Consider the following 13,490-nt stretch of genomic DNA (forward strand, 5'->3'; position numbering starts at 1 on the left):
TTTGAATTTTTTTTTAAGATTTTATTTATTTATTTGTGAGAGAGACACAGAGAGAGAGAGAGAGAGAGAGAGAGAGAGAGAGAGGCAGAGACACAGGCAGAGGGAGAAGCAGGCTCCATTCAGGGAGCCTGATGTGGAACTCGGTCCCATGTCTCCTGTCTCAGGCACTGGGCTGAAGGTGGCACTAAACTGCTGAGCCACCTGGGCTACCCACATTGAAATTTTATTTTATTTTTTTTAATTTTTTATTTTTTTTAATTTATTTTTTTATTTTTATTTATTTATGATAGTCACAGAGAGAGAGAGAGAGAGAGGCAGAGACACAGGCAGAGGGAGAAGCAGGCTCCATGCACCGGGAGCCCGATGTGGGATTCGATCCTGGGTCTCCAGGATCGTGCCCTGGGCCAAAGGCAGGTGCCAAACCGCTGCGCCACCCAGGGATCCCCACATTGAAATTTTAAATTTCATTCTCTTTAAATCAGCATCTAAGATATTTTTTATTGTATTTTATATATGCCTAATTGGGATCTTTTTTTGGATGTGTTTGGAAAAACTAGATATAAAGTATACATACAAGTATCGACTTATATTATTAAGTTATCATATAGTTGATGCCCATGTGTACTCCTCCTTGAAATATCCCTATATTGTAGCTCCACTATAGAAAATTTTTTTATTTTTTTATTTTTATTTTTATTTTTATTTTTTTAAAAGATTTTATTTTATTTATTTATTCATGAGAGACACACAGAGAGAGGCAGAGACACAGGCAGAGGGAGAAGCAGGCCCCATGCAGGGAGCCCAACGTGGGACTCGATTCCGGGTCTCCAGGATCACGCCCTGGGCTGCAGGCAGTGCTAAACCGCTGCGCCACCGGGGCTGCCCCTAGAAATTTTTTTTAAATACTTTTTTTTTTTAAATTTATGATAGTCACACAGAGAGAGAGAGAGAGAGAAAGGCAGAGGGAGAAGCAGGCTCCATGCACCGAGAGCCCGACGGTGGGATTCAATCCCGGGTCTCCAGGATCGCGCCCTGGGCCAAAGGCAGGCGCCAAACCGCTGCACCACCCAGGGATCCATCCACTATAGAATTTATAGTTACTCTGAATTTGTTGTGTATTTTCTTTTTTGTTATTTTAAATTTTTTTAAAATTTAAATTCACTTAATGTATATTATTAGTTTCAGAGGTAGAGGTCAGTGATTCATCATTCTTAAAATACCCCGTGCTCAGTACATCATATGCTCTCCTTAATGTCCATCACCCAGTTATACCATCTCCCCACCTCCCTTACAGCCAGCAACCCTCCATTTGTTTCCTCTAGTTGAGTCTCTTGTGGTTTGTCTCTCTCTCTCAGATTTCGTCTTAGTTTTTTCCTCTGTTCCTCTGTGATCCTGTTTTGTTTCTTAAATTCCACATATGAGGGTGATCATATGATAATTGTCTTGGTATGATTTATTTTGGTTAGCATAATACGCTCTCGTTCTATCCATATCATTGCAAATGGCAAGATTTTTCTTTTCTTTTTTTTCTGGTGCCTGGGTAGTCTATATATTTGTGTGTGCGTGTGTGTATGCATGTATATACATATATACATACACGCACCACGTCTTTACCGATTCATCTATCAATGGACATCTGGTTTTTTCCCAAACTGGTTACTGTGGACATTGCTGCTATAAACAGTGGGGTGCAGGTACCCCTTCGGAGCACTACCATTATATCTTTGGGGTAAACCCCTAGTAGTGTAATTGCTGGGTGGTAGGGTAGCTCTATTCTCAATTTTTTGAGGAACTTCCATACTGTCTTCCAGAGTAGCTGCACAAGCTTGCATTCCCACCAACAGTGTATGAGGATTCCCCTTGCTCTGCATCCTTGCCAACATCTGTCGTTTCCTGACTTGTTAATTTTAGCCATTCTGCCTGGTATGAGGTGGTATCTCATTGTGGTTTTGATTTGTATTTCCTCAATGCTGAGTGATGTTGAGCATTTTTTCCCCTGATACCGAGAGATTTTGAGCATTTTTTCCGTGTGACTCTTGGCCATTTATATGTCTTCTGCCAATTTTTTGATTGGATTATTTGTTCTTTAGATACTAGTTTGATAAGTTGTTTATAGATTTTGGATACTAGCCCTTTATCTGATAAGGCATTTGCAAATACCCTCTCATTCTGTCAGTTGTCTTTTGGATTTGTCAACTGTTTCCTTTGCTGTGCAAAAAGCTTTTTATCTTGATGAAGTCCCAGTAGTTCATTTTTGCCTTTGTTTCTCTTGCCTTTGGAGCAAGAAGTTCCTGCGGCTGAGGTCATAGAAGTTACTGCCTGGGTTCTCCTCTAGGATTTTGATGGATTCCTGTCTCACATCTAAGTCTTCCATCCATTTTGAGTCTGTTTTTGTGTTTGGTGTAAAAGAATGGTCCAGTTTCATTCTTCTGCATGTGGCTGTCCAATTTTTCTAACACCATTTGTTGAAGAGACTTTTTCCACTGGATATTCTTTCCTGCCTTGTCAAAGATTGGTTGACCATAGAGTTGATGGTCCATTTTTGGGTTCTCAATTCTGTTGCATTGATCTATGTGTCTTTTTGTGCCAGTACCATACTGTCTTGATGATTACAGCTTTGTAATAGAGCTTGAAGTCTGGGATTGTGGTGCCACCAGTTTTGGTTTTTTTCAACATTCTTTTGGCTATTTGGGGCCTTTTCTGGTTCCATAGAAATTTTAGGATTATTTGTTTGAATTTTGTGAAATAAGTTGATGGTATTTTGTTTTTTTGTTTTTTTGTTTGTTTTTTGTTTTTTGTTTTTTTTTTTAGTTGATGGTATTTTGATAGGGATTTCATTGAATATATAGATTGCCCTAGTTGGGACAAACATTTTAACAATATTTGTTCTTCCAGTCCATGAGCATAGAACATTTTTCCATTTCTTTGTGTCTTCCTCAATTTCTTTCATGGGTGTTCTTTGGTTTTCTAGTACAGATCCTTTGCCTCTTTGGTTAGGTTTATTCCTAGGTATCTTATGGTTTGGGGCAGAATGCGATTATAAATGGGATTGATTCCTTAATTTCTCTTTTTTTCTGTCTCACTGTTTTTTTTTTTTTTTAAGATTTTATTTATTTATTCATGAGAGACAGAGAGAGAGAGAGAGAGAGAGAGAGAGAGGCAGAGACATAGGCAGAGGGAGGAGCAGGCTCCACGCAGGGAGCCTGATGTGGGACTTGATCCTGGAACCCCAGGATCATGCCCTGGGCCAAAGGCAGGCACTAAACCACTGAGCCACCCAGGCGTCCCTGTCTCACTGTTAATGTATAGAAATGCACCTGATTTTGCTGAATTCCTGTGTGAGTTCTAGCAATCTTGGGTGGAATCTTTTGGGTTTTTCCACCCAGAGTATTATGTCATCTGTGAAGAGTGAGTGATATTTGTTGTTGGCTTTTCATATATGGCTTTTATGATAATGAAGAATGTTTCCTCTATCCCTACACTGTGAAGAGTTTTAACCAAAAAAAAGGATGTTATAGTTTGTCATGTGCTTTTTCTGCATCTATTGAGAGGATCATGATTCTTGTCCCTTTTTTTTTACTAATATAGTTTGTCACATTGATTTGTGGATATTGAACCATCCTTGCAGGCCAGATATAAATCACACTTGGTCGTGGTGAATAATCCTTTTAATGTATTCTTGGATCTATTGGGTAGTATCTTGGTGAGAACTTTTGCATTCATGTTCATCAGGGATATTGGTATGTAATTCTCCCTTTTTTGTGGGATCTTTGTCTGGTTTTAGGATCAAGATAATGCCTCATAGAGTTCAGAAGTTTTCTTTCCATTTCTGTGTTTTTTGTTTTTTTGTTTTTAAAGACAGATTTTTTTTTTTTTAAGATTTATTAAATTTATTCATGAGAGACCCACAGAGAGAGGCAGAGACACAGGCAGAGGGAGAAGCAGGCTTCATACAGGGAGCCCGACTTGGGACTCGATCCTGGGACTCCAGGATCATGCCCTGGGCCAAAGGCAGGCACTAAACCGCTGAGCCACCCAGGTGCCCCTCCATTTCTGTTTTTTGAAACCGCTTCAGAAGAATAGGTATTAATTTTTTTAATGTTGGTAGAATTCCCCTGGGAAGCCATCCAGACCTGGACTCTTGTTTATTGGGAGATTTTTTTTTTTTTTTTTTTTATGATAGTCACAGAGAGAAAGAGAGAGAGAGGCAGAGACATACGCAGAGGGAGAAGCAGGCTCCATGCACCGGGAGCCTGATGTGGGATTCGATCCCGGGTCTCCAGGATCGCGCCCTGGGCCAAAGGCAGGCGCCAAACCGCTGCGCCACCCAGGGATCCCTATTGGAAGATTTTTTTGACACACACAGAGGACAGGGACAGAGACACAGGCAGAGGGAGAACCAGGCTCATGCAGGAAGCCTGACGTGGGACTTGATCCCGGGTCTCCGGGATCATGCCCTGGGCTGAAGGCGGCACTAAACTGCTGAGCCACCCGGGCTGCCCTGCCCCTGTTGGGAGATTTTTGATAACTACTTCATTTCCTTCCTGGTAGTCCATCTGTTCAGGTTTTCTCTTTTTCCTATTCCATTTGTGGTAGTTTAAATGTCTCAAGGAAAGCATCCATTTCTTCTAGATTGCCTAATTTGTTGGCATACAGTTGCTCATAATACGTTCTTAAAATTGCATTTATTTGGTGTTGGTTGTGATCTCTCCTCTTTCATTCATGATTTTATTTGGGTCCTTTCTCTTTTCTTTTTGATAAATTTGGCCAGTGGCTTATCAGTCTTATTAATTCTTTGAAAGAACCAGCTCCTGTAGGTGTAAGGTTAGGTTGTGTATTTGAGACCTTTTTTGTTTCCTGAGAAAGGCTTGTACTGCTATATACTTCCCTCTTAGGACTTTCTTTGCTGCATCCCAAAGGTTTTGAACAGTTGTGTTTTCATTTTCATTTGTTTACATGAGTTTTTAAAAATTTTCTTTAGTTTCCTGGTTCACTCATTCATTCTTTAGTAGGATGCTTTTTAGCCTCCATATATTTGAGTTCTTTCCAAATTTTCTCTTGTGAATTCCATCCTGGAACTCCAGGATCATGCCCTGAGCAGACACTCAATGCTGAGCCACCCAGGCATTCCTAAAGGATTCCTTTTAATATTTCTTGAAGGGCTGGTTTAGTGATCACAAATTCTTTTTATTTTCTCAGTTTCTTTATTCTCCATCATTTTGCTTCTTCACTTTTTTTTTTAAACATTTATTTATTCGAGAGAGAGAGAGAGAGAGAGAGAGAGAGGCAGAGACACAGGCAGAGGGAGAAGCAGGCTCCACGCAAGCGAGCCTGACGTGGGGCTCGATCCCGGGACTTCAGGATCAGACCCTGGGCTGAAGGCAGCGCTAAACCACTGAGCCACCCGGGCTGCCCTATCTTGCTTCTTAAATTACTTTTTTCCTCAGCTTTATTTGAGATATAATTGACATATATATTGAAAAGTGGGTTCTTTAAAGATTTATGTATGTGTATTCATGAGAGACACAAGGAGGCAGAGGGAGAAGCAGGCTCCGTGCAGGGAGCTTGATGCAGGACTAGATCCCAGGACCCCAGAATCATGACCTGGGTTAGTAATAGACATTTTAAAGGGGTGGGGGGAGGTGTCCAAGTGGGGAGCTCATGTAGCTAATGTTAATATATAAATTCATGAAATGTGTAAGTGAAAACTCATAACTATCCTATTCTTTATGGCAGTTAGGAATATATAGTATTTGCTCACAAAAGACAGTAAGTTTTTGTTTGGCACTTTGGTTTTACTATTTATTTGGGTGATGAGAGATTGGAGTGAAGGATGGTTAGGAATGAGAATTTTTTTAAAAATTTATTTTTATTTATTTATGATAGACAGAGAAGAGAGGGGGGAGGGGCAGAGGCACAGGCAGAGGGAGAAGCAGGCTCCATGCTGGGAGCCCGACCTGGGACTCCATCCCGGGACTCCAGGGACTCCAGGATCGCGCCCTGGGCCAAAGGCAGGCGCGAAACCGCTGAGCCACCCAGGGATCCCCCCACCCCCCTTTTAAATTTATTTTTATTTATTTGTGATAGAGAGAGAGAGGCAGAGACACAGGCAGAGGGAGAAGCAAGGAATGAGGATTATATCACAAATGGAATCTGAATCCAAAGGATCCTTAGAGGGACAGCCTGGGTGGCTCAGCTCAGTGGTTTAGCACCGCCTTTACCCTAGGGCGTGATCTTGGAGACCTGGGATTGAGTCCTATGTCAGGCTCCCTGAATGGAGTCTGCTTCTCCATCTACCTGTGTCTCTGCCCACCTCCCACCCCCCCCCCCCCCGTGTCTCTCATGAATAAATGGATAAAATCTTTTTAAAAAAGGGGGGGGATCCTTAGAAATAAGGGGGAACACACCTTGACTAATTTGACTTTTATCATCTGTGTTTTTTTTTTTTTACTCCTTCTCTGTCAAGACTAGCTTGGAAATAAAGGAGCAAAACTGTCAAACTTTCCCATTGCTTTCTGCCTTCCTCACAGATTTTTGCCTTGGCCTCATTCTGTACCCTAGCCAAGTATATTACTATTTCTAACAGTACTGCTGTTTTGATCAGGTTATCTCTTTTGAAATAATACTTGATCCTTTGTCCATTTCAATTTGTATGAGATTTTATAGATGTTAATGGTTTAAATTTTACATGCTTTGAGACTTTTATTTTTTTATTTTTTAAAGATTGTATTTATTTATTCATGAGAGACAGAGAGAGAGAGACAGGCCGAGGGAGAAGCAGGCTCCATGCAGGGAGCCCAATGTGGGACTCGATCCCGGGACTCCAGGATCAAGCCCTGGGCCAAAGGCAGGCGCTAAACCGCTGAGCCACCCAGGGATCCCCCGCTTTGAGATCTTTAAAGTGCTGACATATTTTTTTTTCTTCAGAACATAAATAGCAAAATTTGAGGCTTGAGGTGTAGGTATGAAAAGTTCAAAAGCACAGACTGAAACTATTTTAGAACCCTCTTTTTTGTTCTAGGAAGAATGGGTTTTAGCTCCTAATATTAAGTTGAAATTTTTTTCTGTAGCATTTCTTTCCGTTTTTTTATTCTTAAAACTCCTCATCAGTGAAAGTTAACACTAATTCTGAATTCTTTAATCCTGTCACCATATTATCTTCATTATCTAATAGTAACTGTCTCATCAAAATTTATTTTTGTTTTTATCTTTTTATGACAGACTTTTTCAGTTGCCTGATATTCCTTGAGGGACATTGTTTATAAAAGCAAGGCTTTAGTTAAACATGGGCAGTTTGAGAAAACCAGGATGATATACAGGATCAGAAAGAAACTTAAAGCCATAACTAGTATCCTTAAGGTTAAAGAAGGCAGTGCATCGAGATCCATGGGTAGCTTAGTGGTCTTAGTGCCTGCCTTCTGCCCAGGGCATGATGCTGGAGTCCCGGGATCAAGTCCCACCCACATCAGGCTCCCTGCATGGAGCCTGCTTCTCCCTCTGCCTGTGTCTCTGCCTCTCTCTCTCTCTCTCTCTCTCTCCCTCTCTCCCTCTCTCTCTGTCTATAATGAATAAATAAAATCTTTAAGAAAAAAAAAAAAAAAGGCAGTGCATCATTAAACTCCTCAGCAGGAGTCTGTAAAAAAAAGAGCAAAAATGGAGTGCAGCCCAGTCAGAAGAGCATACAAGTCTTGATCTCAGGGTTGTGAGTTCAAGCCCTGCATTGGGCATAGAGTTTACCTAAAGTAGGAAATTTAAAATATGGTAGAAGTGTAACAGCACAAGTTAGGAAAATAAATCTAAAAAGTAGAAGAACAATAAAATCTAAGGAGATAGAAAATATAAGAAAACTAAGGTAGTCAGTTAGAGTCCAGTGTCTGAAAAAAACATGTTCCAGAGAGAATAGACATAATGAAAAGGATTAAATTTACATTGAAATACAGGAAATTGGGGCACCTAGGTGGCTCAGCAGTTGAGCATCTGAGGGCTTGATCCCCAGGTCCAGGATGGAATCCCACGTTGGGCCCTGCATGGAGCCTGCTGCTCCCTCTGCCTGTGTCTCTGCGCCTCTCTCTCTCTCTCTCTCTCTCTCTCTCATAAATCAATCAATCAATCTTTAAAATTCAAACAGGGATTAAAAAAAAAAAAGAATGTCCAGATCTTTAAAGAATAATTTTTTAATGTTACGAATCCCATGATATTTGTAGAATTCTAATATTTTGGCATTTTATTTTTTTATTTTTATTTTTTTAATTTTTATTTATTTATGATAGTCACACAGAGAGAGAGAGAGAGGCAGAGACACAGGCAGAGGGAGAAGCAGGCTCCATGCACCGGGAGCCCGATGTGGGATTCGATCTAGGGTCTCCCGGATCGCGCCCTGGGCCAAAGGCAGGCGCCAAACCGCTGCACCACCCAGGGATCCCATATTTTGGCATTTTAAAAAAGATTGTATTTATTTATTCATGAGACACACACAGAGAGAGGCAGAGACATAAGTAGAGGAAAAAGCAGGCTCCCTGTGGGGAGCCTGGTACAGGACTCCATCCCAGGACCCCTGGGATCATGACCTGAACCAAAGGCAGACACTCAACCACTGAGCCACTCAGGTGTCCCATTTCAGTATTTTTTTAAAAAATATTTATTTATTTATTATTTATGATAGACATAGAGAGAGGCAGAGACACAGGAGGAGGGAGAAGCAGGCTCCATGCCAGGAGCCCAACACGGGACTCGACCCCGGGACTCCAGGATCGCGCCCTGGGCCAACGGCAGGCGCTAAACCACTGAGCCACCCAGGGATCCCCCCATTTCAGTATTTTTATGTTTGGTTTTCACTGCTTGTATCTCACTACTTTTCAGAAGTTTCACAATTGTAGTTCTTGTGTTTGCTTCAGCAGCACACATACAATTGTAGTTCCTACAAAGTATAATTTATTTTTTGTATTTTTAATTGTGAAAGGTACAAGTTTGAAATTAGAGAATCTGTTTTAGAAATTCATCTTAATCTTAAATTTAGGAATATCCATTCAGACTCCTTGTTTCCACCTAAGAAAGTCGGCCAAGTAGTTCTTTACTAAATGAGTATCCCAAAGACTTGTTTTCACTAAAAATGAACACATTGAATCATATATTATAGCTACTTTTGTACTCTTGGAAGACAAAAAAAAAAAAGTACCAAGAATTGAGGCAGGTTGGAAAGGTCACCAAAAGTCTAAATCTGAATCATTAGTCAGAAAAAACAATCTGATAAAACAAGATGATGAAAAGGTAAATAATGTATTGAAAAATGAGAATTAAAATTCCTTTTCCTATAACTATTGAAAGGAATGTTGTGTACCCAGCTTATTGTGCTTAAAACTTTATAAACCAGGGAGGTGTAATAGGTGTTAACCTGAATGCAAACCCAAGTCTTTTTGCCTTTGAACGTCTCAGTGTACAAAATATGTTACATTTAATTGATGGCATGTAGAGAAAGGAATTACTAAAATTAACTCATTATAAAATGAGAAACCATTTTTACCTATGAAGTAAGCTAAATTTTCCAAACCTGTTAATACTCAAATACCAGAAGCCCAGATATGGCAGGAGATATAACTCAGTTACAACTCCTTTAGAAAAGTCATAGTTATATAATAACTCTAAAAGCCATTCATGGCCACAGGCTGGAAAGAAATAGTTTAAAATATTAATTTTTTTCAGAGGAGAAGTGTCTTAAAATATTTTCCAAATTTTCTATATATAACATGTTATTTTTATAAATAGGGAGAATGTTTCTGTCTTTTTTGTTTTTAAGATTCCATCCATTTATTCATGAGGGACACAGAGAGAGGCAGAGACATAGGCAGAGGGAGAAGCAGGCTCCCTGTGGGGAGCCCGATGCAGGACTTGATCTCAGGACCTGAGATCACAACCCAAGCCGAAGGCAAACACTCAACCAGTATGTGCCAAAGTGAGTGGTGATATGTGTAAGGGAAATATGTGAGATTTAAGAGATTGCATAGGAATGGGAGAAAACTTAAAACAGGAAAAGCAGGATATAAATTTGTTTATGTAGTTTGTGATTAGAGATCTATATTTTCATAAAAGTATAGGAAAATACTGAAAAAAATAGCTTTATCAGCAATTTTGTTTGGATATTTTTTTTATTTTAATTTTTTTTTTTTTTGATAGTCACAGAGAGAGAGAGGCAGAGACATAGGCAGAGGGAGAAGCAGGCTCCATGCACTGGGAGCCCGACGTGGGATTTGATCCCGGGTCTCCAGGATCGCGCCCTGGGCCAAAGGCAGGCGCTAAACCGCTGCGCCACCCAGGGATCCCTGGATATTTTTTTTTAAGTAATTTTTTTCCTTTTGTACTTCTATGTGTTTCCCAGATTTTATTTAATCATGTATTAACTTTTTTTAAAGTATTGCTTTCCTGGGGCATCTGGGTGGCACAGTTAAGTCTCCCAACTCTTGGTTTCAGCTTAGGTTGTGATCTTAGGGTCAGGAGATCAAGTTCCATGTTGGGCTCACCATAAGTCCGCTTGAGATTCTCTCTCCCTACCCCTCAGCCCCTCCCACTCATGCACACTCACTCTCTCCGTCTCAAATAAATCCTTTTTTTTCCTTTAAGTATTATTTTCCTAAGAAGATAAAGTGGTAGCTGTAGCTAATACTTTCTTAGGATGCCACTAGATAATATTCTGTTTATATTATCTGTTGAGTGGGGAGACATTTTGATAATGATGTTTTCTTAATGTCCCATTTTATTCTGTCCTTATGGAATGAACATGTTTGTATTATTTCTTAGATCTGAAACTCAGCACCGAGGCTCTGCTCCCCACTCTGAAAGTGATCTACCAGAGCAGGAAGAGGAGATTCTCGGATCTGATGATGATGAGCAGGAAGATCCCAATGACTATTGTAAAGGTAAGCCTTTTGAAGAGGAGATACCAAGTAAGACCTGATTCATGTAATGCCCTATCTCACCTGACTGTTTGGTCTATAAACATAAGCTGTTTTGATGTTTTCTGCTTCTTGCATCCTTTTCTTGAAGTATAAAAAATAGTATTTCCTCTCAGTTCAATTTAGTTTATTAAAGCTTGGTTTTATATTAAATCTGTTTTTACCTTTTTTCTCCTTAAAAATGCTAGTGCACTTTCTCCTTAGAAAATTTCAGAATATATTAAAAAAGAAAAGTCCTCTGTAATATGTATCACCCAGAAATAACCACAGATGAGATTTGGTATATAGACTTCAAAAAACCATTTCATTACCTTTTTTTCATAGTGTTGATTGCTAAGCTAAGTTAAACTGAAATTAGAGATACTTCAACTGTTAAAGTTACCTGGGATCTTTTTTGTTTCTTTGTGAGACTTTCTAGGATTCTGGGTGGCAAGTAATGACAGAATGTATCTTACCATCTAGGAGAACCTGGTTTGTGTTATTCTGAGCAAGCAGAGAGAGATGTAAAAATATTCTTGATTCCTGCCACTGTTGGCAGCCTTTTTAGGCCTTCCTGTGTTGTGTTGTGTTGTGTTGTGTTGTGTTGTATTTTATGAAAAGAATCTCTATCTCTGTCTCTGTCTCTCTCTCTTTTTAAAAGATTTTATTTATTTATTTATTCATGAGAGAGAGAGAGGCAAAGACACAGGCAGAGGGAGAAGCAGGCTCCATGCAGGAAGAAGCCCAATGTGGGAGTCGATCCCGGGACCTCGGGACCACCCCGGGCGCTAAACTGCTGAGCCACTCAGGCACCCTGCCCCCCCACTCTCTCTTTTTAGTTAAATGGAATTAATTAATCTCATAAAAATACACCCTAAGACTACAAGTATAAATAGATTTTATTTATAAACGTGTATATTTAGATAAGTAATCGATTATTGAGGGGTGAGAATATTGTCGTACATAGCCTTTTTTTTTTTTTTTTTAAGATTTTATTTATTCACAGATACAGAGAGAGAGAGAGAGAGAGAGAGAGAGAGACAGGCAGAGGGAGAAACAGGCCCAATGCAGGGAGCCTGACATGGGACTCGATCCCGGGTCTCCGGGATCACGCCCTGGACTGAAGGTGGCGCTAAACCGCTGAGCCATCTGGGCTGCCCCATAGCCTTATTTTTGTTTGAGAATGACTTATTTTTTTTTTAAAGGTTTTATTTATTTATTCATGAGAGACACGGAGAGAGAGGCAGAGACACAGGCAGAGGCAGAAGCAGGCTCCACGCAGGGAGCCCGATGTGGGACTCGATCCTAGGACCCTGGGATCACGCCCTGAGCCAAAGGCAGCCGCTCAACCACTGAGCCACTCAAGGCATCCCGAGAATGACTTATTTTTTTTTAAGTAACTTGGTTGTTCAACAAAAGATTATTTGCTTACTCTAAATCATTAATCTTGGGCAGCCTCGGTGGCTCAGCAGCTTAGTGCCACCTTCAGCCCGGGGCCTGATCCTGGAGACCCGGGATTGAGTCCCATGTCAGGCTCCCTGCATGGAGCCTGCTTCTCCCTCTGCCTGTGTCTCTGCATCTCTCTCTCTCTCTCTCTCTCTCTCTCTCTGTGTCTCTCATGAATAAATAAATAAAATCTTTAAAAATAATAAATAAATCATTAATCTTACTCCCTAAGGCTTCTTTTTAAAGATTTATTTATTTATTAAAGTTTTTTTTTTTAAGTTTATTCCTGAGAGACACAGAGGGGATGGGACAAGACACACACAGAGAGAGAAGCAGGCTCCATGCAGGGAACCCAATGTGAGACTGGATCCTGGGACTCCAGGATCACGCCTTGGGCCAAGGGCAGATACCCAACCGCTGAGCCACCCAAGCGTCCCTAAGATTTATTGATTTATCTAGAGAGCACATCAGAGAGGGGGCAGGGGCAGAAAGAGAGAGAATCTCTAGCAGACTCCCTCTTGAGCATAGAGCTCAGTGCAGGACTCTATCTCATGACCCTCGAGAATCATGACTAAGTTGAAATCAAGAGTTGGATGCTTAACCACCTGAGCTACCCAGACATCCCTAAGATTTTTTCTTATGAGTTCAGTAATACTGTGTAGCTGACTTAAATTTTGTCTATTCAACTGATTATATAGAAGAAGCCACTTTTACTTGATGAACGGTGTATAGATGTTAAAAAATGAAATGAGAGGTATTTTTTCTTACTACTCAAGTGATTGTTTACTTCCTCTTGTTTTTTCCAGGAGGTTATCATCTTGTGAAAATTGGAGATTTATTCAATGGGAGATATCACGTCATCCGAAAGTTGGGCTGGGGACACTTTTCAACAGTGTGGTTATCATGGGATATTCAGTAAGTTGTAGTGGTCCTGCAAAAGAATTAGTTAGGTAATGCCTTAGTTTTTTCATATGATTTTCCAGAGATAATCCTGCCTTCACTCTAGCTCTAGGCTGATTTCTTGATCAGAATTTTGTTGTTGATAATCTCTATGTTTTTTTTTTTTTTTTTTATAAGGATGGCGGTGGAGGTTATGCCACACACAACCTTCCTTTTTTT

General features: G+C 40.3%; 1 protein-coding gene across 1 annotated transcript in view; it reads left to right on the top strand.

Moving 5' to 3' along the window:
- SRPK1 (SRSF protein kinase 1) overlaps positions 1-13,490 on the top strand; it is a 93,121-nt gene that overhangs the window by 42,263 nt on the left and 37,368 nt on the right. The window contains 2 exon segments of the mRNA XM_072833286.1: positions 10,792-10,910; positions 13,178-13,286. Of these exon segments, the coding sequence (XP_072689387.1) occupies positions 10,792-10,910; positions 13,178-13,286 (228 nt within the window).

Source organism: Canis lupus, chromosome 7, assembly GCF_048164855.1.
Source record: "Canis lupus baileyi chromosome 7, mCanLup2.hap1, whole genome shotgun sequence".
In the NCBI taxonomy this organism is placed as follows: Eukaryota; Metazoa; Chordata; class Mammalia; order Carnivora; family Canidae; genus Canis; species Canis lupus.